This window comes from Nerophis lumbriciformis, linkage group LG09 (genome assembly GCF_033978685.3).
Source record: "Nerophis lumbriciformis linkage group LG09, RoL_Nlum_v2.1, whole genome shotgun sequence".
Lineage (NCBI taxonomy): Eukaryota > Metazoa > Chordata > Actinopteri > Syngnathiformes > Syngnathidae > Nerophis > Nerophis lumbriciformis.
This window is the reverse complement of record NC_084556.2, coordinates 36678527-36704944: the sequence shown is the minus strand read 5'-3', so window position 1 is coordinate 36704944 and position 26418 is coordinate 36678527. Positions and strand designations below refer to the sequence as shown.

General features: G+C 38.1%; 1 protein-coding gene across 1 annotated transcript; it reads right to left on the bottom strand.

Moving 5' to 3' along the window:
- Window positions 1–331: 331 nt before the first annotated feature.
- Window positions 332–21992, bottom strand: capns1a (calpain, small subunit 1 a). The gene is made up of 11 exons (XM_061963247.1): window positions 21875–21992; window positions 15525–15578; window positions 15402–15438; window positions 15223–15315; window positions 13287–13344; window positions 13065–13129; window positions 9275–9343; window positions 7418–7496; window positions 2573–2689; window positions 2415–2473; window positions 332–2333 (listed from the first exon to the last, which is right to left on the bottom strand). Exons 2-11 carry the CDS (start codon window positions 15566–15568, stop codon window positions 2307–2309), a joined length of 648 nt encoding a protein of 215 aa, XP_061819231.1. The 5' UTR covers window positions 15569–15578; window positions 21875–21992; the 3' UTR covers window positions 332–2306.
- Between the last annotated feature and the right edge of the window lie 4426 nt (window positions 21993–26418).

The window sequence follows — 26418 nt, the reverse complement described above, 5'->3', positions numbered from 1 at the left end:
AATGCCACAAAAAAACTAATAGGGCGTATATATGCTAAGCTACGGGTATCCACAGTGAAAAATCTAAATATGCGAGGTCCACTTTAAGATTTTTATACAGAGTATTTCCTAATAATTCCATCATTATATGCCGAGCTCCAGTAAAAAAATAGCTAAGCGCTGATAAGGCCCCTGTATCACACTGCCTGTTAATAACATGAATGTCCAAAGTGAGGCCCGGGGGGCCATTACCGCTTGTTTTGCCCCTATGCATATTTAAACAGTACAGTTAATTCAGCAGTAGTTTATATCTGCCACAGTATTCCATAAATAAGTTAAATTAACCCAAACATGATGACCACACCTTCTTTATTCCCAACACAGCACAAATACATATTTTCTCAAGCAGTTTAAATGGGCGACATCTACAATAACAAACTTTGAAAAAGGCACCTTAATTATTGCCAGCATGCATTAGTGGCATACAAATGTGGCCACCTATAATGATTTCACATACTATGCTGGTGGAGACTATCCACCAAATGTGCAGGTAACAAATAGTACACATAAAAAGCGGTAAGGTGTCGCATTAATGCTGAACAGAAAATGGCACATTGTCAACATGTCAAAAAAAAAAAATCCCATGTCTTTTTATCTTTAAACAAATTAAAACCACGTGTGAAACGGCTTGGTTATACAACAAACTCTTTCAGTCAATTAACTATTAAAACTATGAATATGAGGTGACATTACATTACATTGTACTCTCTATGAATTGATGTATATACTTTTTATAACACTTTATTCTATGCAGTGGAACCTGTTTAAGTCAACATCCCTCTGATAGCTCATTGACGTCAACCTAAGTGGTTGTCGACATAGCCAAAATCCAAACTAAAATCCATTATTGCTTGTGAATTACTTTACAAGAGACAGAAGCAGGATGGTCAATTTATTTATCATTATATTTTATAATCCTATTTAAAATAGTTGCGTACTGCAGTCAACGGGAGCTTTTGTGACCTGTTTTTAAAAAGGTTTTATTGTTGTTTATATACCAGAAAATATATATTGTGAGAATCAATTAGAATTGAGAATCGTGTTGAATCAAGACCTGATTTTCAATAGAATCATGCCCATAAGAATTGGAATTGAATGGAAACGTCAGCTGTTTTAATATTCATATCCCAAAAAACTAAGAATGCTGCAACACGTCAACATAAACTGACCATTTTTTCATAGAAATTGCTAATTTGGGTCTCAAATTTTAAACTGACAATCATGTATGTTGATGCCCACTTAAGCAGGCACTTTTTAGTAATAAGATCACAGTGGACTAGGATTTGAGTTTGTGACCAAAGATAGTAATCAGATTTGATATTGAAATAGGCTCATGCATTTTTCCACCTTATTGCTATACTTCAAACCATGCCGCTTTGTCACAAATTAAAAATGAATTAAAAATGAAGTGTACTAAAATCGACAGCTTTATGTCTCGTGACATACAATGGAAAAAAGTTTTTAAAAAGTGGAACGTACACATTTTAAACTGAAAACCTTAAATTTGTTGAATAAAATGAAAATTTCATGACCTGCTACTTGACATTTTACAGTGTTTATGAAATTCATGTGCATGTAATAATACCTGGGATTTACCGGTATATAGCGCTTTTCTAAGTACCCAAAGTCGCTTTACATGTAGAACCCATCATTCATTCACACCTGGTGGTGGTAAGCTACTTTCATAGCCACAGCTGCCCTGGGGTAGACTGACGGAAGCGTGGCTGCAATTTGCGCCAACGGCCCCTCCGACCACCACCTATTATTCATCATTCAATTCACCGGTGTGAGTGGCACCGGGGGCAAAGGGTGAAGTGTCCCGACCAAGGACACAACGGCAGCGATATTCGGATGGTAAGAGGCGGGGAGCGAACCTGCAACCCTCAGGTTTCTGGCACAGTTGCTCTACCCACTACGCCATGCCGCATGTACTGGACACCCTCTTCACATTTCATTTTGACTTGGGTGCAGATTAAAAGTGATTGTGGCACAAACTTAACACGCAATCACATTGGCAAACTAAGTTGTCTTCAGCAAACTGTTTGTGCTTCCCTGGGTTGACTACATTGTTTATATCTTAGTAGTGTGGCACAGCTGTTGCAGAGCAATGCTCTGGTGATCATGCATTGATCTGAAAATAACATTCACAGACAAATGAGTGGGAGAAATAAAAAAAGAAAGAAAGTGAAGTTGATAAGAGGTGCATAAAATGTATATAGAAGTAACATCTAAAAACAAAGATTCCAAGCAGGAATATTCTTCTGAACTCAAGAATACATGGTCAGTTGAAGCCACTGTAAAGACAAAAGCATACAGAGATAACTTTGAGTATCAGATCAAACTAAAAATAGTTAACAAAAGTAAGCTTTGATTACCTCCTGAACGTTGACTTTGATAGTCCCATTGTTATCCTTATCCAGTGTTTTAAAGGCACCTGAGTAAGATGAAACGAACAATGTCAAAACTAAATCAGTCATTCAGCGCAGGGATCACACGATGGAAAAGCACAGTGACGCCGGGTATAAAAACTTACGACACATGGCATCCAGCCTTACGAGACAGCCTATGTAGTTGTCGAAATCCATGTTTCCGCTCTCGTCACTGTATCTGCGAATTAGCATCTGGAACAGCTGCTCACTGAGAGGAAACCCTGAAGAAAAGGCGAACATTTTAACACTGTGACCGTTTTACTGGCTTAAAGGGGTCTTATGATGATTTTAATCTACAATGTAAACGCCTCCTTGTACTCTAGATCATATGAATTGGATTTGCTTTGATGTAAATTGTGTGTAAATTTTGCTGCACAGTCACATTTATAACCCGTTTTTTGAGTCTGTCTGCAAATTAAACTACACCCTTATCTCCATAAGTATCATCATTTATATTTTGATAATGTACACAGTTAAATATATATCTTGAAGTTGTCGCCAATTTTTTTTCCCCTAGATACCATCAAAAATAAACTTTATAAACATTATATGGAGTCACCTGGTCACATTAAGTTAACTTGCACACTCTCCGATGGATTGAGACCTGTATAAAAAAAGCTGTTTTTAACAGCATTTATGTCACGACGTGTCGCACGACAGTGTTATGTGCATGCCACGATTAGATGAAAATATTACTTTATTCTCCAGAGGTCTAGCTGAGAGGTTTACTTAATGTCTAAATAAGTACGTCCACCTCGCTGTGACGTCACAATGTAGCCGGACTGCAAAAACCCGCAAACAAAGGCATCTCAAACTGTGTGCAAGCTCAGACAAAAATGCATGAACATATGATTTGATGCATTGGCATTGTTTAACACCAGTATCCAACATTGTAACATTTATGAGTCAGAAAAGACATAATTCATCACAGGTTCCTTTGAACTATTTTTAATGACATTTACTCAAATTAAATCAAAGAACACAAAAGGAAAGCTGGGAAGAAACAAACCATGTTGTTTTAACAGGCTTTTGTAATTACTGTTATTTGGCAGGCATACCGGTTTTCAAACACCTTACTTTTCAACAAAATGTTGCCTTGGTTTTCATACACCGTCTAAATTATCCTATGACCAAAACTTGCGTACCATTCCACAGAATCAAGTGGCCAAAAAAACAATCCCACGCCTTGGTCACGCAGTCTGTGTTTTTTTTATTGAGTATGACTGCAAAATAATCAGCCATGGGGCCAAAAAAGTTGCGTCTGCTAGCACTTTTATTAAGAAGGTGAGAAACCTGTTGAATTCACAAAGAACTTGCAGCAAAGTATGAAGGCATTTGCATGGATTTCGCCTTCCCTACTCACTCACAGCTCATTCTTTTTGCTAAGAAGAATTTTCAATAAAAGTGAAAGTAAATAAAATGTTAAATTATACATTTTCTTCCTCATGTTTATGTAATAGGGATGCACAATATTTTTTTTCCAAATCGATACGGATACCTTTCTGCTTCTAAAAACCAAAACTGATCATTTATTTCAACCTATTATTGAAAAAAAAAAAGATTTAACTCTAAAGTAGTTTGTGCACACCAGAAGATAAGAAAGACTGGCAACCCCGTTGTACTTTTTAAACACTGCAGCGGTAGAAATACGCCCCAGACCTTTCTTTGTGGCTTGTTTTGGGGTAGTTACTTTAACAGCAGGCGTCTTTTTGAGCTTTCAAAACAACGTTGCAGCGATATTGACATTTCAAATGGCTGATAAGGTTTGATGTGTTGAAGCACGATGACAAATCCTTTCTAGCGCAATGTTTGGAGAACATTTGGTACAAACAGTAAGCAAAAATTATTGCTCTAAATCAGTGAAGACGTCCAACACGATCAACATGTTTACAATAAGCTCAGAGGAAGTTTACGACAGGCTTACAGCATGGCGAGTAGGAGAGAAGGAGCGCTTGACTTGCTCACCTTTACACACCTACAGCCAAGTACAGGTAATCTCGCCTGATTGGAGCCTTTTTTTATGAATTGGTTATCATAAATTCTTATATAGGCATGACAAATATTGTGCACCCCTAATGAATACAGTATTTGACATTGTTTTCTACATGAATTTGGGGTGTCTGGAACGAATTGCAGTCTTCCCTCGCCACAAAGTTTGCAGCTTTCACCATCACATATAATACCTATTTCTGGTTTAAAATAGGCATTTTCAAGCATACAAATGGCTAAATTACCTAAAAATATCAATACTACAGTATTAGTCACTGGATGAGACCAAACCCATCAGAGCATGCTGATCAGTATCGAGGCTCAGCTTCAGGCAGTATTCCTATATTAGGTAAAACAAGTGTAAAGGTACTTGAACTCCTCCACATCGAGAGGAGCCAGATGAGGTGGTTCGGGCATCTGGTCAGGATGCCACCCGAACGCCTCCCTAGGGAGGTGTTTAGGGCACGTCCGACCGGTAGGAGGCCGCGGGGAAGACCCAGGACACGTTGGGAAGACTATGTCTCCCAGCTGGCCTGGGAACGCCTCGGGGTCCCACAGGAAGAGCTGGACGAAGTGGCTGGGGAGAGGGAAGTCTGGGCTTCCCTGCTTAAGCTGCGGCCCCCGCGACCCGACCTCGGATAAGCGGAAGAAGATGGATGGATGGATGGATGAAGTGTAAAGGTAACAATGAAGGTGTTATTTGAAGTCTCTCATGATGTTAAAACCCTTATTTAGAAGGTTGTAAACATGTTGTATGTGCCTGTTGTGGAAATATTCAACTTATAAATAATAATTAGTATTTTGCGGGAATTAATTTAACACGGTCATGCCTGGATAGGTCTGTGCCAATAACAAACTCTGCTTGCTGATATATTGACATACAAATAATTGCCTTTAAACGATATTATTGCCATTATATTTATGAGACCAAATTAACCATTGATTTAATGATAATACATAATAATAATACATGAATATCCTTTCAAATGCAATAAACTTGTATTTATTGTGTATTTTAACGTTGTAATTGAAATGAAAAGGTTAAATTCTCCAAGTTAAAGACAACTAACAAATAATACAGTATACTTTGTTAGCAAACATTTGCACTTATATAATTAATTAATAATTTATTAATTAATAAACTATATTAAGGAAAGTGTAGCGGGGCTCAAAAATACACAATCATAACAATAAATAAAATAGCTAAATAAAGTATTGAGAAACAAAGTTGCCCTTCAATATTGAACATGTAGGCAGAGGCAGAGTTGTACATTGCTGACCTGACAATCAAGTTAGGACCTTCAAAAACAAAAGTTTAAAGTAACAAAATAAACATACAGTTTAAACAAATGTATTAACAGGTCATAGGCAAACATGACAGCACTTTGACAAAATGCTATTAAATGGCAGCATGTCTTTCGCGAAGTACTGTACGTCTGTGAGCGCACACTACTTTGCACCGTTTTGTTTACACTGACCTGTCACCTGGCTTCTTCACCAAATGCAAAGTGAGTGCAAAGTGAGTATGGACTGTCGAGTGGTTGTATTTTAAGTGGCCGTTGTTGTAGTCGCGCACATTTAAAGTAAACTATACCTACACTGGTGTGGTGGCATTTGGTTTTGTGTCAATTTTGTCCATGTTAGCTGCTAAATGCTAACTAGTTGCACTTTTTGATGCTAGCCCGCCTGCGGCCCACATCCATACTTGCCAACCCTCCCGATTTTCCCGGGACACTCCTGAATTTCAGTGCCCCTCCCGAAAATCTCTCAGGGCAACCATTCTCCCGATTTCCACTCGGACAACAATATTGGGGGCGTGCCTTAAAGGCACTGCCTTTAGCGTCCTCTCTCACCTGAAAAGGAGACTATTATATATGTCTCTGTTATCCATAGGTTTATCTATAACCCATAAAGTAGACAGGCACGGAACTATTTCTCAGCGTGTGTTTACTCCAGCCGGCACGTTAATACACTGACACACAACATCCGGATTCCCATCATGCATTGCTTCAAAACTACGGGAAGTAGTAATGTCCAAAAACATAACAGAGACGAAGCAGAAAAACGAAGAAGAGACATGGCAACGACGAGTAAGAAGAAGACGTATGCTTGCAAGTTCCAAAATGATAATGAATAATTTCAGTTCATCCAGGACAGTTCGAAGGGGAAGGGATATGCTGCCTACAAATTTTGTAGATCAGACTTCTCCATTGAACACGGTGGACGATCGGACATACTCACTCATTCATTAACGGGTTTTAAATATATATATATATATATATATATATATATACATACATATATATATATAAATATATATACACAGTATATATGTATATATATATATATGTATATATATATATATATATATATATATATATATGCCTTCCGCCCGATTGCAGCTGAGATAGGCTCCAGCGCCCCCGAAGTGAATAAGCGGTAGAAAATGGATGGATGGATGAAGATATATATATATAAGAAATACTTGAAAATATATACACCCCCCCCCCCCCCCCCCCAAATCTCCCGAATTCGGAGGTCTCAAGGTTGCACATCACTGAACAAAGAGTCAAAGGCACTTAATGAGGACAAGATCATTCACCCCCTTCTTTTCATTCCGCTATGCTACAAACGCACGTAGCCGCTAAAAGCGACGAAAAGCGTGAACGTTCTTGAAGCATGCACATGACGATTTATTGACGCTGGAAAACTTACCGACTTTAATTTTCATTTATCGTCGGTTAATTGACTTATCGAATATCGGCCCAGGCCTACCAATTCCTAGCGATAAAGGAGAGCTTACTGGAATCAAATTTACCTTATGTTTTAATGGGAAAATTGCTTCAGCTTTCATACCAATACGTTCTAGTCTGATCTTTTGGAACAGATTAATTAATGAAAATTGACATCAGTCAATTTCCAAGACTCTTAAATATCAATATGGCAGAATCTAAACTCACCAGCAGCTCTGAAAGCATCTGGCAGCTCCTGTGCACAAATATAACCGGAGCCGTCTGAATCATGGTCCCTGTATATTCCCTGGAAAAAAACAAGCATGAGGAAGTTGATTTTGGAAGTATCCAGGTACAGAATTTGGCACATTACTGTATCTTTTCAAGGTGAAAAAACAATAAGATAAAATAATATTGTGGTTTTAGATATATTTAAAATGTTTAAAAATTTGTAAAAAGTACCGGTAGTTCTCAATTAAACTAACAGGGATGCTGCTGCTGAACATGATTTTTTAGAATTTGATTAAATATTCCAATATTCCTTCAAACGTTGTTTTATTATTAGTATGTTAAAGGGATGGCATGTGTTTCAAAGTATCATGGGACTTTGTGTACATGAAATTAAAACACATTTAATTGTAGTAAAGGGGAACTGCACTGTTTGGGGAATTTTGCCTATCATTCACAATCATTAGGGGGACTACACACATTTTTTTTTTAGCATTTTAAAGACGATTAAAAAAACCTTGCAAAATGCGACTACTGGGAGTCACCATTGTAGCCTCTAAAACAACTTTAAAACCCCCTATCTGTTGTGTACACACTGCAAGTCTTTATATATAATGTATATGTTATGACACGTTCATAACAGTATGTAATATGTTCAATATTTACCGTATTTTGGTCATAAGCATTACCAGAACTTCTTTCTTCAACGCATTTATTTCCGATTCGATAGCAGTGCACTTCCGACATCCGGCAACAAAAGTGTGTTCCTATTCCCAGAACCAAAGCGTGTGTGTGTTTTAATCATGGCAGACTTGGTAACAGACAACTATTTTTGGACAAATGAGGATTCACAACATTATCTTTATGAATCTGAATATACGGAGGATGAACTTATAGAAGCGAGCACTAAAAGAATTTGAAACGTTGGAGTAGACGGAAGCCGAGAGAGTTGGGTCGGCTTGACTTGACACTGTAAATGTGGAGCTTGGAGCCAAGCTATGCCGTCCGAAATGGCGAGATTATCCAAAATGAAAAGAAACACATTTCCAGTTGACCAAACAAACAACTGTCCATCGAGTAAGTCACTATAATATTGATCATGATACATCAAACACGTCCTGCTCGTTATTACAACTACAGTGCATATGCTGTCAAGCTAGCTGTGTACAAACAAAACATGAAATGTGGGCTAATACTTTACAGATACTGTAATATGATTGTTCATGTTTTTTAGTCAGTACACATTGGTGTCCTATCGCATTGTTGTGCATTACAAAAACCAAAGCCATTCAGCTGTTGACGCGGTATCTAGCTTACCTCTTGCTGTAGCTAGCTTAAGGCTAATGCCGTAGCATGCTGTCGCAAGGCAATGTGTTACTAAACTAGAAAAAGAGTTCCTCAGTGTTTGCTCTTACAATAACAATGTCGCTACAGCTTGGTTATTATACAAGTTACAAACGTAAATGAGATATTGTTAGCGGTTTTTAGATGCATTTTCGAAGTGATTTAGAGGCAAAATAGATTGATCCCATTAGCTGCATTGCTAGCCACCTAGAACGAGCCGAATATTACAAATTAAAATGCAAAAAAAATATTTTTGTCTTTTTGTCACTCATAAGGACTGTGAACAATAGGCAAAAATTCCCTCAAAAAGTGCTGTTCTCCTTTAAATACTCTCTACACTGGCACAATGCCATTCTAGAAAGACTAACTCTGCTGACATTGTTGCTCAACAACAGGGTTCTCTTCTATGACTCACTGGTAAGGGATTAAACATGACCACAGGAATGCAACTGCAGTGCAGTGCAGAATGGAAACACCCATGCACAACAAATACATCGAGTGCGCTATACTTGCCTGCCATTTTTTGATGTTATTCCAGAGATGTTTGAATTCATGGAAGCCAAGTTTTCCAGTGCTGTCGCTCTACAATAGCATTAAGGTTAACAACTTGAAACAGCGTTAGTCACATTCTCTGCTCTATTTGCCTAAGGCGCATATCAGACCGCGTACCTCACCCTGTAACACTCGACACTAAGCTTTACTTCTTTGCCTATTCAAAGATACTAAGAGGTCAAGGTTACGAAGAGTAATCTCCTTTAAAATGGCTACACAAGTGATTGTCAACATAACCAAAATATAAGTTAAATTAATTGCAGATGCACACTTGACATAAGAAGAGTGGGTATAATAAGAGATTTGATAACGTTTACCTTCCTGGATTCATATGTTTTCACATGGTATTTTATACTCTTTTTTTTTTTTTTTTAACAGAACTGCTATGGGAGTTTTGTTAAGTGTTTTTGATGGCCTGCCATACCATCCATTTATACACACACACACACACACACATACATATATATATACACACACGTGTATATATACATATATATATACATACATACATACATACATACATACATACATACATACATACATACATACATACATACATACATATATATATATATATATATGGGACGGCGTGGCGCAGTGGAAGAGTGGCCGTGCGCGACCCGAGGGTCCCTGGTTCAATCCCCACCTAGTACCAACCTCGTCATGTCTGTTGTGTCCTGAGCAAGACACTTCACCCTTGCTCCTGATGGGTGCTGGTTAGCGCCTTGCATGGCAGCTCCCTCCACCAGTGTGTGAATGGGTAAATGTGGAAGTAGTGTAAAAGCGCTTTGAGTACCTTGAAGGTAGAAAAGCGCTATACAAGTACAACCCATTTATCATTTATTTATATATATACATACATATATATACACACACATATACATATATATACAGGTAAAAGCCAGTAAATTAGAATATTTTGAAAAACTTGATTTATTTCAGTAATTGCATTCAAAAGGTGTAACTTGTACATTATATTTATTCATTGCACACAGACTGATGCATTCAAATGTTTATTTCATTTAATTTTGATGATTTGAAGTGGCAACAAATGAAAATCCAAAATTCCGTGTGTCACAAAATTAGAATATTACTTAAGGCTAATACAAAAAAGGGATTTTTAGAAATGTTGGCCAACTGAAAAGTATGAAAATGAAAAATATGAGCATGTACAATACTCAATACTTGGTTGGAGCTCCTTTTGCCTCAATTACTGCGTTAATGCGGCGTGGCATGGAGTCGATGAGTTTCTGGCACTGCTCAGGTGTTATGAGAGCCCAGGTTGCTCTGATAGTGGCCTTCAACTCTTCTGCGTTTTTGGGTCTGGCATTCTGCATCTTCCTTTTCACAATACCCCACAGATTTTCTATGGGGCTAAGGTCAGGGGAGTTGGCGGGCCAATTTAGAACAGAAGTACCATGGTCCGTAAACCAGGCACGGGTAGATTTTGCGCTGTGTGCAGGCGCCAAGTCCTGTTGGAACTTGAAATCTCCATCTCCATAGAGCAGGTCAGCAGCAGGAAGCATGAAGTGCTCTAAAACTTGCTGGTAGACGGCTGCGTTGACCCTGGATCTCAGGAAACAGAGTGGACCGACACCAGCAGATGACATGGCACCCCAAACCATCACTGATGGTGGAAACTTTACACTAGACTTCAGGCAACGTGGATCCTGTGCCTCTCCTGTCTTCCTCCAGACTCTGGGACCTCGATTTCCAAAGGAAATGCAAAATTTGCATGGTTGGGTGATGGTTTGGGGTGCCATGTCATCTGCTGGTGTCGGTCCACTCTGTTTCCTGAGATCCAGGGTCAACGCAGCCGTCTACCAGCAAGTTTTAGAGCACTTCATGCTTCCTGCTGCTGACCTGCTCTATGGAGATGGAGATTTCAAGTTCCAACAGGACTTGGTGCCTGCACACAGCGCAAAATCTACCCGTGCCTGGTTTACGGACCATGGCATTTCTGTTCTAAATTGGCCCGCCAACTCCCCTGACCTTAGCCCCATAGAAGATCTGTGGGGTATTGTGAAAAGGAAGATGCAGAATGCCAGACCCAAAAACGCAGAAGAGTTGAAGGCCACTATCAGAGCAACCTGGGCTCTCATAACACCTGAGCAGTGCCAGAAACTCATCGACTCCATGCCACGCCGCATTAACGCAGTAATTGAGGCAAAAGGAGCTCCAACCAAGTATTGAGTATTGCACATGCTCATATTTTTCATTTTCATACTTTTCAGTTGGCCAACATTTCTAAAAATCCCTTTTTTGTATTAGCCTTAAGTAATATTCTAATTTTGTGACACACGGAATTTTGGATTTTCATTTGTTGCCACTTCAAATCATCAAAATTAAATGAAATAAACATTTGAATGCATCAGTCTGTGTGCAACGAATAAATATAATGTACAAGTTACACCTTTTGAATGCAATTACTGAAATAAATCAAGTTTTTCAAAATATTCTAATTTACTGGCTTTTACCTGTATATATATATATATATATATATATATATATATATATATATATACACACATATATATATATATATATATATATATATATACATATATATATGTGTGTGTATATATGTATGTATATATGTGTTTATATATATATACATATATGTATGTATATGTATGTGTATATATATGTATGTATATATGTGTTTATATATATACATATATGTATGTATATGTGTTTATATATATATATATATATATCTATATATAGATATATATATCCCGCCTTCCGCCCGATTGTAGCTGAGATAGGCTCCAGCGCCCCTCGCGACCCCAAAAGGGAATAAGCGGTAGAAAATGGATGGATGGATGGATGGATATATATATATGTATATTTACACATTAATACTTTTTTGTTGCCTTCTGTTATCCCTTGCATATGTTTCATGTTCATTTTGTGTATTCTTTCCTTATGGTAGTTTTGTTTACATTTTTCTATGTACATATTTTGAAAAAATGTATAGAGACATGTTTACTTCTGTTCTGAGTTTCGATTGTTTGAATTTAATGTACATATTATTGTTCAAATAAAGCTGGAAAAAAAAGAACTGTGATTGGCCAGTTTATTATGACAATTTAAGAGGTTGACACAGCCCACCTTCATGAACTTCTCTTTCTATATTTTCAAAGCAATGCATACTTTAAAAGTGACCGTTGTTTCAAAATGATTACTTCCAGCTCTAATATTAAAATCAGTGTCGCTACCGTTACTACACACAGGAAAATGTGTGGTAGAGAATTGCAAGTAGGTCCTGCCTGCACGTACCGAAACAAAGATTGTGGATGACTAAAAAGAGGCTTACTTTGTTCATGTCATTCTACTGTCGAATAAACATGCTCAGGTGCTCAGAGTGATGCATCTTGTATGCAGTTTGAAAGCCAGAGACGAAAACGTAGCAATTATTCAGGACGGCAAAGTTATTGAGGTAATTTTCATTTATCGTTCCATTTATTGACTTATTGACTATCAGCCCAGGCCTACAATTGTATTGCATTCCTTAATGCCTGTGGACAACAAATGTAATGCTTTTTAATGCCATTTAAGGCCTTAATTTTCACAGAATCCATTTAATGACTTCTAATGCTTTTTAAAGACCAGTGGAAACCCTGTTCATAGAAAATCACCCCTTTGGGTTCAAAATATCATGTCGACAAAAGCGTGAACGAATCAAACGGGTTCTACATTAACAATCTGTGGAACACAACAAATAAGCCCGCTAACAATAGAAAGATACATCCATGACTGCCACCATGCTCCTGCAAGACTCAATTGTAAAACCATCCGTCTTGAGGTCTCCATCTGAAACAGAGAGATTGTAAATTGAATTTTTCCTCTGTGTAATATTATACTATACGAGTTTGCTTTACAACAGACAGAGAAAAAATGAGTGGGGCAGGAGATAAAACGAAAAAGTGTAACAATGCGTGCAAAACTGTACAAGACAATGTGAACTCACGTTTGCCAATGATTTTGTTTAGAATGTTCATCAGTTCAGTTGGGCTCACTTCCATGTCCTGTCAAAAAATAAAACAAACATTGTGCCCGTGTGCATGCAGTGTTCAATGTACACTAAAGGTTAGAGAATTATAAACATTTGTAAGCCAAGGTCCTCCTTGCACTAGCAGTTGTGTGTTATCGTCAACAAAAAAGGTCACAAGGTAAAGAAGCCTTGTCTGCACTAATCACTCACAAAACTAGTTTGGGCTGCAAATTAAGTAAAGGCTGGCACACCTGTTTTAATGTCCTGGTTGCAGTCTCTTTAAAGCAGTCAAGGGTCAGTCATCAATCGATTCGTTTGTACACACCAACAAAATGGAAAGCTGGCCTTTTTATATTTATTTGCCATAATGGAGATGATTATTATGAACTTAGGGGAGCAACTCCACACTGTGTATGCAGACACATAATTAGCTGCTAGCTTGTCAGCCGGGTGACAAAAATAACTACAATAGTAGCAAGAAGTGCACAACGTTTGTGATCGGCATTGAAAGCCATTAATCAGCAATGATGATCACATACTTTTTCAAGAAAATCGTCTGATACTGATCGGTGAGAGATCGATCGGCACAGCTCTACTAATAAAATATATAAAAGCATTAAGATAAGGCGACATTGCCCTTACTGTGCTGTTAGTAAGGATGTATCAATAAACGGTAATAGGTAAAACTCCCCACGGTTAGTATTACCGTATTGAATTAAAATTCGCAAAAACCTGTGATTGATAACTATACTGATAAACTTAAGTACTGACTAGCGTTAGCTTGCTAGCTACCTTAAATGCTAACGTGAACATAAGAAACATTAACATCTTTCCCCATTAGAAAACGTCACATTCCCATCTAAACATGTATAAACATATTACTGTCTGAACAACTGAGATAGAATATTCACATTGAACATAAATGCTGCGATGTCTTAGCACAAAATGATCAATCTATACTTGACAGAAAGAGGTGTCTTCAAACTTTATAACGGACATGTACAATATACAGTTTTAAGATGGTAAATCACATATTTTTCATTTCTCTTCACAACATGCCCGAAAAGGAGTAGGAAGAAGCAAAGCTTATGTGATCCTACTCCTTTACAGGAAGCGAACTTGTGTGTTGTCACATTAACCGGAAATGAAGCAAAGTGACTTAAACTAATTTGCATTTATCAAAAACAATTTTAAAATGTGTACAACTAAAAATGGAAGAAGATTAACTTATTTGAACACTCAAATAAAAATAATATGGTTCTTATGAAGCTTAATCAAAATGTTATGTTTTTTCTGCCAAGAAAGCAGTCTTTTTTGATTTTCCATCCATCCATTTTCTACCATTTTTTTTTTTAAAATAAAACTTGATTAGAAGATTTCAGTATGTGTATAATTACTTTTTGAGCACATTTAACAAGGCCGCGATAATAATGATAACCGTGAAAATTTTGGTCACAATAACCGTGATATGTAATTTTGATGTCGTTACATCCCCAGGTGCGTTACGGTGTTGATTGTGTGGGACATGTTAACTGTTTCAGAGTAAGACTGGAAAAAAAACGTATGATTTCTCAAAAACCTGTGCTTGGCTACTGTAGGAATAAATACTCAGTACCATAATGGCAAAGATGTAAACAGCAGGAACCGGACCGAAAAGCTAAGGGGTTATTGTGCAAGTAATGTCTTAAAGCAACACTATTCAACCCTCCCTAATCATGGCCTTGAATTTGGTTCTATTTAACATTTAAAAGCGTAAGAGCCACTTAAACATATTGTCCAGCTTGACTTAACATATTTATATATACTGCAATAAAAGTCTCAGAACTGTGCAGCCCGAATTGATACAGTAAATAAGAGTAGAGTAGATATGAGTACAGTGAAACAAATGGATAGTAATCAGTAACACACTCACATCTCCAGCCAACTGCTGGAAAACCCTGCGGAACTGTTTCTCCTCATCACTCTCATGCTGCTCGGCATATGCAAGAGGTCTGCGGGGTGGAGGCTGCAACATGATATGCATTAATATCATCTGAAGTAACTGTGCAGCAATTTGCAGAATGAGTTCAAAATGAAATGGCTGTCACTCACAGGATCAGAGGGAATAAACTGGGCTGGGTCGATGTTCCTGCAATGATCAAATCAAAGTGAGAAGTTGACACTACAAACTGCATGTTTTGGCTTTTGAATTAGTTTATATTTGCAGGTTATTACCCGATGACATTAATCAGGCCACCAATTAACTTTCTGGCAAACATCTTCAGTCAGCTGTGAAACACAAACGCAGAAACCATATGTTAATGTCATGCATATGAAGTGAAATAGTAAACAATACGTTTAAATTGTGATCCATGTGATTTTGGCCAGTTCGATGTTTCAAAGTACAAAATATACACAAATGTTTTACCTCCCAGGCTAAAGTTTGAGTTAGTAAAAGTTAGTAAAGTAGGGGTGTCCCAAAACAGCTTATTCACTGATATTTTGAGCCTTATATGTTGGCTAATACCGGTATTGATCCGATAGGGTTGCACAATTAATCAAATTTTAATCGTGATCAAGATTTTGTCCACAACAATTAAATGAGGGTGATTGCTGGCGATATTAACATTTAATAAGCAGGCTCCACAACAGTCAGCCAACCACCAGGGGGCAACCGAAAGACAGTGGACGCATGTGAGCGAATAAGAGTGAGTGAGAGGGTGACTGCCGGCCACCTGTAGCTCCCAAAAATATTCCGAAAAATAAATGCATGATTACAATGGTGCCCTTCTCTCCCGTAGAGTGACCCACATTTTAACCCCGGAACACGCCCGCACGCCTCATCGTTCTCTAGGAATCCAGCCGCTTGTTCCCGCAAACCCGGAAAGTATAAACCAAGATGCCCGGCAAATCTGCATTGGTGTGCACATTTAAACACATTTTTGAGTTGTGACGACAGGTTAAGCATTAAAAACACTTCCCTTCTTTCCTCAACTGCCATTGTTTGCCCGCGACATGAAGCTAATAATCCAAAGAGAGTTAAGGTTGCTCACAGAGCCGTCCGCCCGCCACCGGCGCAAAGACCCGACGTACAGACTACTGGAACGTCAACCGTGCACCGAGGGACCCCATATCCATCCGACACGCATAAATAATTAATGTAATACCGTTTTATTTGGCAAATACATGTCCTATACTACTGTGAGCAGTACAGTGTGTTCATTGGAGTATGTGCGTTTTGTGCATAATCTTTCACTTGTTTGCACTTTAAGATGGCACTCTGCAATGGCATATTTATTTTGAGTTAGCTCTTTTTCTTTTGTAAATTCTATTTTATAACTGATAAATGATATGTTAAGTTTCATTTTGAAATGAAAGCCCAGATCACATAGTTTTTTTTTAAATACAAAGTTCAATAAAAATATGTTTTACAAATAAATAATCGTGATTTCAAAATTGATAAAAATAATCTTGATTTTTATTTTGGCCAGAATCATGCAGCCCTATGATCTGATATGATAGTCTTACATACTTTTATTATATTGTAGTGTGGAATGTTAGAAATGGCTTGATCGGGTAAAATTAAAGAGAATAGGTATACAAAATACTAACCTATTTATTATGAACCATCTAGAATGGACTTATGACATTTTTACATTGTGGGGGAGTGGTAATTATTTTATGGCGACTCCTAGTGGCCACAATAATTTATTTATTTATAAGCGGAATGATGCGGCACACGTGTTACTGGATACTTTCTAATATGCTCCTCCTGCCTTGGAAACTTTGCATCTGAAAGTAATATGCAGCCATAATTATATGATATTATATTGACAAATGTGCTGTTTTAGACTGCAATTGAGAACACTAATTAGCTATGTCTAGCTTGTGTGCTGTTGTGTGCTTAGCTGTTGTGTAGCTGCTAGTTCCTAGTAGCCTACCATGTTTACCTTTTGTAAATGATGTGTCTTAAATACACGAAAGACCAACCTTGTGTGCTTATTGGAGTACATTAAGATGTTAACTGGCTGTCCAGCTTTGCACAAGTAAACACACTGCAGTACTGCTTGTATCGGAGATTTTACATGCAAGCCGATATAATGTGATACAGTACTTATGCAGTGTTTCCCACACATTCATTTATTTGTGGCGGCCCGCCACGAAAGAATTACGTCCGCCACAAATTGATTTTTCGGCTTTTGACTCGCTCTACCGCTCATAAAAGCAATGGGACTGTCTGTGAATGTACCTTGTAGTTACAACTCCGGTGCAGTAGGTGGCGGTAGCCTACTATGCATTGTAACTTCGCCAATAGCACTTAATTCACCTGGTGGGCCAGAAGAAGAAGACGAAGAAGACGAAGACGGACGGACGGGATCAAAATACGAGGGTAATATAGGTTATGGTAGATAGGTTATAGCTGCATCGCTCGCGGCTCGTCATATATTTAACGTTAATCCGCGATTTCACCGAGCGTTTCACTGACGGTGAGCAGCCTGACGCTGCTTCATTAACACCGCCGCTGTTTGACTTGAGGTCCGGGGCAGAGGGACGTAATAACAATCACCTGTTTTCATACCGACGAGCTAACGTGTCCAGGTTATAACCCTGTCGTCAATAAACACACGTGGAGACGGTGCTTCAAATACTACATTAATACTGAAGCTAAATTGTCCACTGTCCACTGCAGCATGTGAATGCAATGAAAATAATAAAATCTGAGCCAACCAGCTGTTAAAATGTTGTCCAGGTTAATGTTTTGGCCATTAAAGGCCCTTCATTTCAAGATTTCAACTGTGATCGGGCTTTAAACAGATGGCTGACCTGTTCAGATGAGTGTAACTGCTACTGGTCAAATAATGTGAAATAGCATTTAATTTTACATGTATGCAATGCCATTTAAATGTAATTATAGATAATAATAATAATAAATACTGTGTAGTGTTGTAAATAGTCAACGGGAAGGATTTTAGTAAGATATAAGCCATGAGCACTACACAGACAGAAAAAAACCTAGGCAGGACAAGTAAAAATATTGGGGCAAGTAGATTTGAGAAGTCGGGCAAGTAGAAAAATTAGGGCGGAGGGAACAGGTGAGACTCAGCAAACACTGAAAAATAAAGCAGGGTCAGATCAGAAATGCACTTTTCTCATGAAAAGGGTCCTAATTTATATTCTTATAGAGAGGACCACGACAAAACATACACCTCAGCCTCTGTTTCACTTTGTGTTGCTGGTAAATAATATGGTTGTAGTAGTAGGCTAAAGTTAAATGATTTAGTATGCACTAATTAAAGGGGCAGAGCTTTAAGAGACATTTTAGCTTTTATATTTTATAAGATATATTTTTTGTAAGAACCACAATTAATAAATATATTTCAGTGATTGTTAATGTTAATTGTTCAAATCTGTAAATAAATATGTACATAAAGTGTTGTAATTATATTCCAACTCCGCGTTCTTCTTGGTCATCGCCGCTGCCGCCGCCACCCCCCTACCACACCACCACAAATAGATGCCTGCCCTGTGGGAAACACTGTTATGTGTTATGCTGATGGTGAACAAATATCCAATAATATCAATATTGAATTGGGACATCCTAAGTTAAGATTCAATTTTAGTGTGGCTGGAAATGACACAATTAAGTGACAAAAGGTTGAAAGACGTTATCTTGGACTAATTCCTGGGCCATATTTGCAAGTCATTATTTTATGTTTTGAAAATTAGTCATAGACCTGTCGATTTTGAGGAAACGCAACTTTATGCACAATTCAAACATCCCACAAAAACGTATTTAAATCAAAATGTTGGTCACGGTAGGCTAAGATGAAGGCAACTTCCATATCGTAGCTTTGTGTTACAGCGATATACTGAAGTACTACGACATAAAACATTTTTTGTACAATATAATTTTCTGTTGTTTATATAATAATGTTAATGTTTAGGCTGTGGCTCATGTAACTGCAGCATTTTTACGTTACATTAAATAATTTTACAGCGAGAGCCGGCGGGAGTTTTGATGTCAACAATGTACTGCTACTAGAACAGATAGAGAGCATAAAAGGAAGGTAAACCAGTTCATTTCAGTTTCTAATTCAGTTTCTTTCGAACACGCATACAATACAATGTAATGCATCAAACAGCTCCAGTTGTTTCATTACAGCATGTCCGAAAAGGTGTAGGAAGAAGCAGAGCTTATTGAATCCTACCCCTTTTCATACCATCGCAAATGTATCCAATTTCCTTGTTCTCTGTAACAGAACAGTGAACAAATAAATAACATACTATAGTAAGCAAACAAATATTAAATACATTAATAATATTTGTCTCAATAATAAAAAATTAAAAAAAGGGTTCAAGATGTTCATCATAATTCTTGTTATGTGTACTTTGTGAACACTTGTAGTTTGAACAGTCTCATAAACTGAATCATATTGGTGCTTTTTTTTAAATACATTTGGTTAATCCATTCCATAATTTAATTCCACATACAGATATGCTAAAGGTTTTAAGTGTTGTACGAGCATACAAATGTTTTAAATTAGATTTTCCTCTAAGGTTTCTCCTTTTTTGTTGAGAAGAATTGTTGTACATTATTGGGCAGCAGGTTATAGTTTGCTTTATACATCATTTTAGCTGTTTGCAAATGCACCAAATCGTTGAATTTCAACAATTGTGATTTAATAAATAAAGGGTTTATATGTTCTCTATATGCCAACAAAACACAAAGATGAATTGGTATCAAAAAAGTGAGAAGAGAAGCTCCTATGTTTCGCTTTGGTTTGGATTAAAAAACTCACACCAACCAAACACCATTAGTCTGCAAAACCTACTGCCAAAGAGCAGCTGCTAGCAATATGGCCGCATCTGTCCTAGTCTATGAATTCAAGACACGTCACGAACAGTACAGAGGCAGTGTTAAAATGTGACAAAGGTACTGACATTTCCATTATTGTACTACTGTTACCCCAGGTGGCCCTTGGCAAAGGCCTAGTACCTGACTGCCCCCTAGCCAGGGATACGGTGAAGACCTCAACGGCGGAGCAGGCGGAAGACGGTAGATTTAAGAACTACCACAACGTCCTGATGATCTTTTCCGCCGTCCTCACCACTGGAAGTCTCTCCAGAGAGTGGTGAGGACGGCGGAAAAGATCATCAGGACTCCTCTTCCTCCTATCCAGGAGATCGCAAAAAGCCGCTGCCTGCCCAGGGCTCAGAAAATCTGCAAAGACTCCTCCCACCCCCACCAAGGACTGTTTTCACTGTTGGACTCTAGAAAGAGGTTCCGCAGCCTTCGAAGCAGAACCACCAGGTTCTGTAACAGCTTCTTCCCTTAAGCCTTAAGACTCTTTAACGCATGATAATTAAATTATACCCTCAAATCCCCCCAAAATGGATTAACTCGCTGGAATAAAAAAGACAATATAACATACATCCATAAACGTGGACGCATGTGGAAAAAGTGCAATATATTTATCTGTACAGTAATCTATTTATTTATTTATATATATTTATATATTTTATATATATATATATATATATATATCTATATATTATTTGTATATATTTATTTATTTATATATGCACCTTATTGCTTTTTTATCCTGCACTACCATGAGCTTATGTAAAGAAATGTCATTCTTATTTGTGCTGTAAAGTTCAAATTCGAATGACAATAAAAAGGAAGTCTAAGTCTAAGTCTAACGGCTGCGATGGCGGAAGAAGGCTGCAGCAGAAAAGGGCCCCCAGTCGTCTTGGACTCCATGCCACTGGACCCTGACCCGATTCTGTCAAAAACCGTGTGGTGACTGTCTGTGCACCAGTCTCCCCACGTAAAACAAAGTCACGCACAGGCATCCTACATAAAGGGATACACTCCTACCAGGAGAATCGTCATACTCATCCGATGACGAATATTAAAGTAGTTTGAATTTATTTTGATAATATTAATTATATTATCAAAACAAATTCAAACTACTTTTAAAAATTGTGCCAAGAGCCAATCGAAAACAAGCTGCGAGCTACAAACAGCCGGCGGGCCGCACTTTGGCCACCACTACAGTTCAATGCTGCATATGACACGGCCATTATAATATTAAAATATATCTTGGATGGGGAAAACGCGGCCACACCCATGAATACAAAGACGGAACAATTGTTTAAAGTTTGCGTAGTTGCATAACTTGTTTATGGCTCCCCAAAAGCTCTCAAACCGGGCAACAGTAAGTTTTTAAAACATGTGTATCACATTACAAAATGTTACCAGGATGTAAACGTTTGTCCTGGGTCGTCAAGTTGTCACTAATATTGTGTTGTCTAGTTTTATCAAATTAACTCGATGGCGAAACACACGACGTGGGTCGTGATAAAACATTATAAAGATATTTCCGTTTAAGAGTGTTGTTATAGAGGACGGAGCCGACGTACAGCAGCGACGTTCGTAGCTAATTTTAGCTAACACAAAGCTAATAAGATAGCTAACTGGCCGGGGGCGCAACCTTGTCGGTTGAATCGGACTAACGCTTTTACTTAGCTAACTTCTCTAGTTCTCTATTGCTTATTAGTGATCAAACGTATAGATTTACCGTGTCGGGCGTCACGGAAGTAGTGAGCTGGACAGTCCGCAGTTTGGCAAGTATTGAGTCAGCTGCCACTGCTATCCGTCAACACGCCCACAGATACTGCTAGCACACAGCCGGGCTGGGGCGATACTGCAATTCTCGTATCGACCCGATACCAAATAAGTGCAGGTATCACATATACCGATACTTTTTACTTTGCACTGTCGATCATTTATTACAATCAGAATGGAACGCAGGGAAAGACAATGACGAAAAAAGTACAAAGAAAGAATAACTTACAACTTCCTATACTGTATATACTGTGTATACTGTATATACTGTTATACTATTTGATATTGCACTGGTACTGTATGTGACTACTGTACTTTTACTTGTACTGATACTTCTACCATAACTACTGGGACTTATTGTGCAACTTATTGTCTTGTAATTAATGTACATCAGAGCTATTCAAATTGTTGTATTTTTTGTATTTAGTCTATTAGATTCAGCAACTAGTGTTTGGATCCCACTGTACGCAATATCTGAAGAGCATGGAAAAAAGCATTTCACTGTGGTGTACTCTGCATGTGACGAATAAAACCCTTGAACCTTAAACTTATTGGGACAACGGATGAAAATTAACTATTGTGCTAACTCCAGCATATTTACATTGTTGCTCTATGTTGATGAGTATGCATTGTCCTAATTCAAATAAATACATATTAAATGTATTGTAGTATTTAATGGCGTTATGACTCATTAGGGTAGAGCAGGGGTGTCAAACTCATTTTAGATTGGGGGCCACATGGAGAAAAATCTACTCCCAAGTGGGCCGGACTTGTAAAATCACGGCACGATAACTTAAAAATAAAGACAACTTCAGATTGTTTTCTATGGAGTTAAATTACTGCCAAAAGTCCACAGACGCAGGACGTTGGCAGTAATTTAACTCCATACTTTTCTTTGTTTAAAAATAGAACAAGCACATTCTGAAAATGTACAAATCATAATGTTGTTGTTTTTGTTTTTTTACACTTACATGTTGCGGTTATTAGTATTCTATCTTTATTTGTCGTTATTTATACTGAATAAATTATGTGATAATGTTCATTAGTCAACTAATTGGTGTTAATTTATTATAGCTCGGTTGGTAGAGTGGCCGTGCCAGCAACTTGAGGGCTCCAGGTTTGATCCTCGCTTCCGCCATCCTAGTCACTGCCGTTGTGTCCTTGGGCAAGACACTTTACCCACCTGCTCCCAGTGCCACCCACACTGGTTTAAATGTAACTTAGATATTGGGTTTCACTATGTAAAAGTGCTTTGAGTCACTAGAGAAAAGCACTATATAAATATAATTCACTTCACTTCAATTTTCAATCCATCAAGATAAAAAAAAATATATCAAAATAAAATTACAGGATGTTATTTATGTAGTTTGCTCATTTTCCTTGACTGGTGCACTAACATCATGTGTTTTTTTGTTTTTTTTTACATACGATTGTAGCTGAGTTAGGCTCCAGCGCCCCCCGCAACCCCAAAGGGAATAAGCGGTAGAAAATGGATGGATGGATGTAGCATAACCTACAAAGATACAAATAATTGCTATTGCGACATCCAGTGGACACATTTAGAACAGCTGTTTCGTTCATTCAAAAATTTCGGCTCATTTTTATACTTGGCAAACTCATCCCGCGGGCCGGACAAAAGCTGTTTGCGGGCCTAGATCCGGCCCGCGGGCCGTACGTTTGACACCCCTGGGGTAGAGCGTTGCAAACCTTTTCCACCAAGGGGCATACTTTACTGAAAAGTCAAAGCATCTGAGGGCCATTTTTGTATTTGTTATTTTGTAAAAAACAGACATTATATGTATTTAAAGACACACATTTGTGTCAGCTTTGTGTCATTGGTGACAAACTATATTATTAGTATCAAAATATCATCTTTTTCTCATAACATTACATATTTTTTTCATGATTTCTTTAAAGTTTTCTATGTTTTTTACTTTTTTGTTGTTTTTTTGTGTGATTTTATTTCGACAATATTCTGCGGCCCACATTTTGGACAGGGTGACAGTCTGTTGAGCTGGAGCCAATCCTATAACTGACTGGGGGCCAGGTAGTCACAGGACATATAATATATAAATATAACACTATCAAAATTAGCAATATCAACTTGACAAAAACACACATTTGTGGCAATAAACTTATAATATAACTAAAAAATATGGATCTTGTTACGTTAGTGTTGATCCGATACTGGCACCGCTGTCAATATTTGGAACAATCCGCCCATCCCCTAGTGTTGTTATTTCATTAATTTGATTGTCGTATTTCGATCAGTTTTCACATATTAACATTTGTCTTATCAAACTATGTGAACAATGATATTGAAAAAGACAGTAAAGCCTCCAGCAATACAGGGTCGGATCCAGACTATGTTGAGGTAGGAGGGCACAGGGAGGGTACAACCAATAAATTAGGGAGGCCACCTAAAAACGATGGCAAGTGCCTTCTATATATTTACAGTATAGTGCATCCGGAAAGTATTTAAAACGCTTTATTTTTTCCACATTTTGTTATGTTACGTACTTACTCCAAAATGGAATATTTTGTCCTCATAATTCTACAGACAATATACCCCATAATCACAATGTGAACTTTTTTTTTTTTAGACATTTTAGCTAATTTGTTAAAAATAAAAGATCAGATGAACAAGTCTTCCCAGCCATTTTCTACTGCTTGTTTTTCTCAGGGTCGCGGCGGTGTTCAAGCCTATCCCAGCTGCACTCGGGCAGAATGTGGAGTACACCCTGGACAAGTCACCATCTCTTCGCAGGGCCAACACAGATAGATAGACAACATTCACACTCACATTCACACACTAGGGCCAATTTAGTGTTGCCAATCAACCTATCACCAGGTGCATGTCTTTGGAGGTGGGACGAAACCGGAGTACCCGAAGGGAACCCACGCAGTCACGGGGAGAACATGCAAACTCTACACAGAAAGACCCCGAGCCCGGGGATCAAACCCAACCTTTCGTATTGTGAGGCACATGTACCGCGCTGCCCTGTTGATGCACCTTTGGCAGCAATTATAGTCTCAAGTTTTTTTGAATACGATGCCACAAGCTTGGCACACCTATCTTTGGGCAGTTTTGCCATTTCTCTTTACCCATTCCTCTTTGCTGCACCTCTCAATGGTCACTGTCAGAACCACATCATTCCTCTGTGTAAAGAGGAGAACCTTCCAGAAGGACAAGCATCTCTGCAGCAATCCACCAATCAGACCTGTTTAGTAGAGTGGCCAGACGGAAGCCGTTTCTTAGTAAAATGTGTGCCAAAATGCACCTGAAAGGCTCTCAGACCATGAGAAACAAAATGCCAGATGTCATGTTTGGAGAAACCCCGCACCGCTTATCACCAGGCCAATAACATCCCTACATTGAAGCATGGTGGTGGCAGCATCGTGCTGTGTGGATATTGTTAAGCCGCAGGAACTGGGAGACTAGTCAAGATAGAGAGAAAGATGAATGCAGCAATGTACAGAGACATCCTGGATGTAAACCAACACTTCTCATCCAACTTGATGGAGCTTGAGAGATGCAGCAAAGAAGAATGGGTAAAGAGAAATGGCAAAACTGCCCAAAGATTGGTGTGCCAAGCTTGTGGCATCGTATTCAAGAGACTTGAGGCTATAATTACAAAGGTGCATCAACAAAGTATTGAGCAAAGGCTGTGAATAATTATGTACATATGATTTGTTGTAGTTTTTTTATTTTTAGTAAATTTGCTGAATTAAAAAAAAAATCATATTGTCATTATGGGGTAATGTGGAACCGTATTCAAAAATACTTGAAGCTGTAATTGCTGCCAAAAGTGCATCAAAAGCAATCATTTTCAACTATTCTGCTTTATTTTTGGTAAATTTGCAAAATGAAAAAAAAAAATCGAATTGTCATTATGGGGTCTTGTGTATACAATTGAGGACAACAATTAATTTATTCCATTTTGGAATAAGGCTGTAACAAAATACAATGTGGAAAAAGTGAAGCGCCGTGGATATTTTCCGGATGCACCGTAGACCAATGGGTGCTAATAATTACCGCTCATAAATCATACAGAAAACAATGATGTTTTTATCACACATCTAAAATGCCAACTTAGTTTTTGTAGCCAACAACTGTTAATGTGAAAAAGTTAAACATTTTCAAAATGCATGAAAGGGAGACCACCTGGCTGTTTTTATTTTTAGGGTTTGTCCATGAAAAGTGACAGGGAGTGTTTCACAGTGTGGTAAATGTTGTATATAAGAGGCGTGACGATCGAGTATCTTTTAGAAGTCTTTATTCACCATCTAAAACCTACAGCCATGTAATGCAACCACCTACTCAAGTCTCGTTTTTGCGACAGCCGTAATCCAGCTCTTCTACGGGTACCTGTAAGGCAGGGTTCACCAACCTTTTTGAAACCAAGAGCTACTTCTTGGGTACTGATTAATGCGAAGGGCTACCAGTTTCCATCCATCCATTTTCTACCGCTTATTCCCTTTGGGGTCGCGGGGGAC

What these genes read in the sequence shown, in the direction of transcription:
- capns1a (XM_061963247.1), bottom strand. Translation starts at nt 15,568, where the DNA reads ATGTTTGCCAGAAAGTTAATTGGTGGCCTGATTAATGTCATCGG. An exon ending in AGTTTATTCCCTCTGATCCT is followed by an intron (nt 15,316 to 15,401) that starts GTGAGTGACAGC and finishes ATCATGTTGCAG; the next exon opens with CCTCCACCCCGCAGACCTCT. An exon ending in ATAACATCAAAAAATGGCAG is followed by an intron (nt 7,497 to 9,274) that starts GCAAGTATAGCG and finishes GTTTTTTTCCAG; the next exon opens with GGAATATACAGGGACCATGA.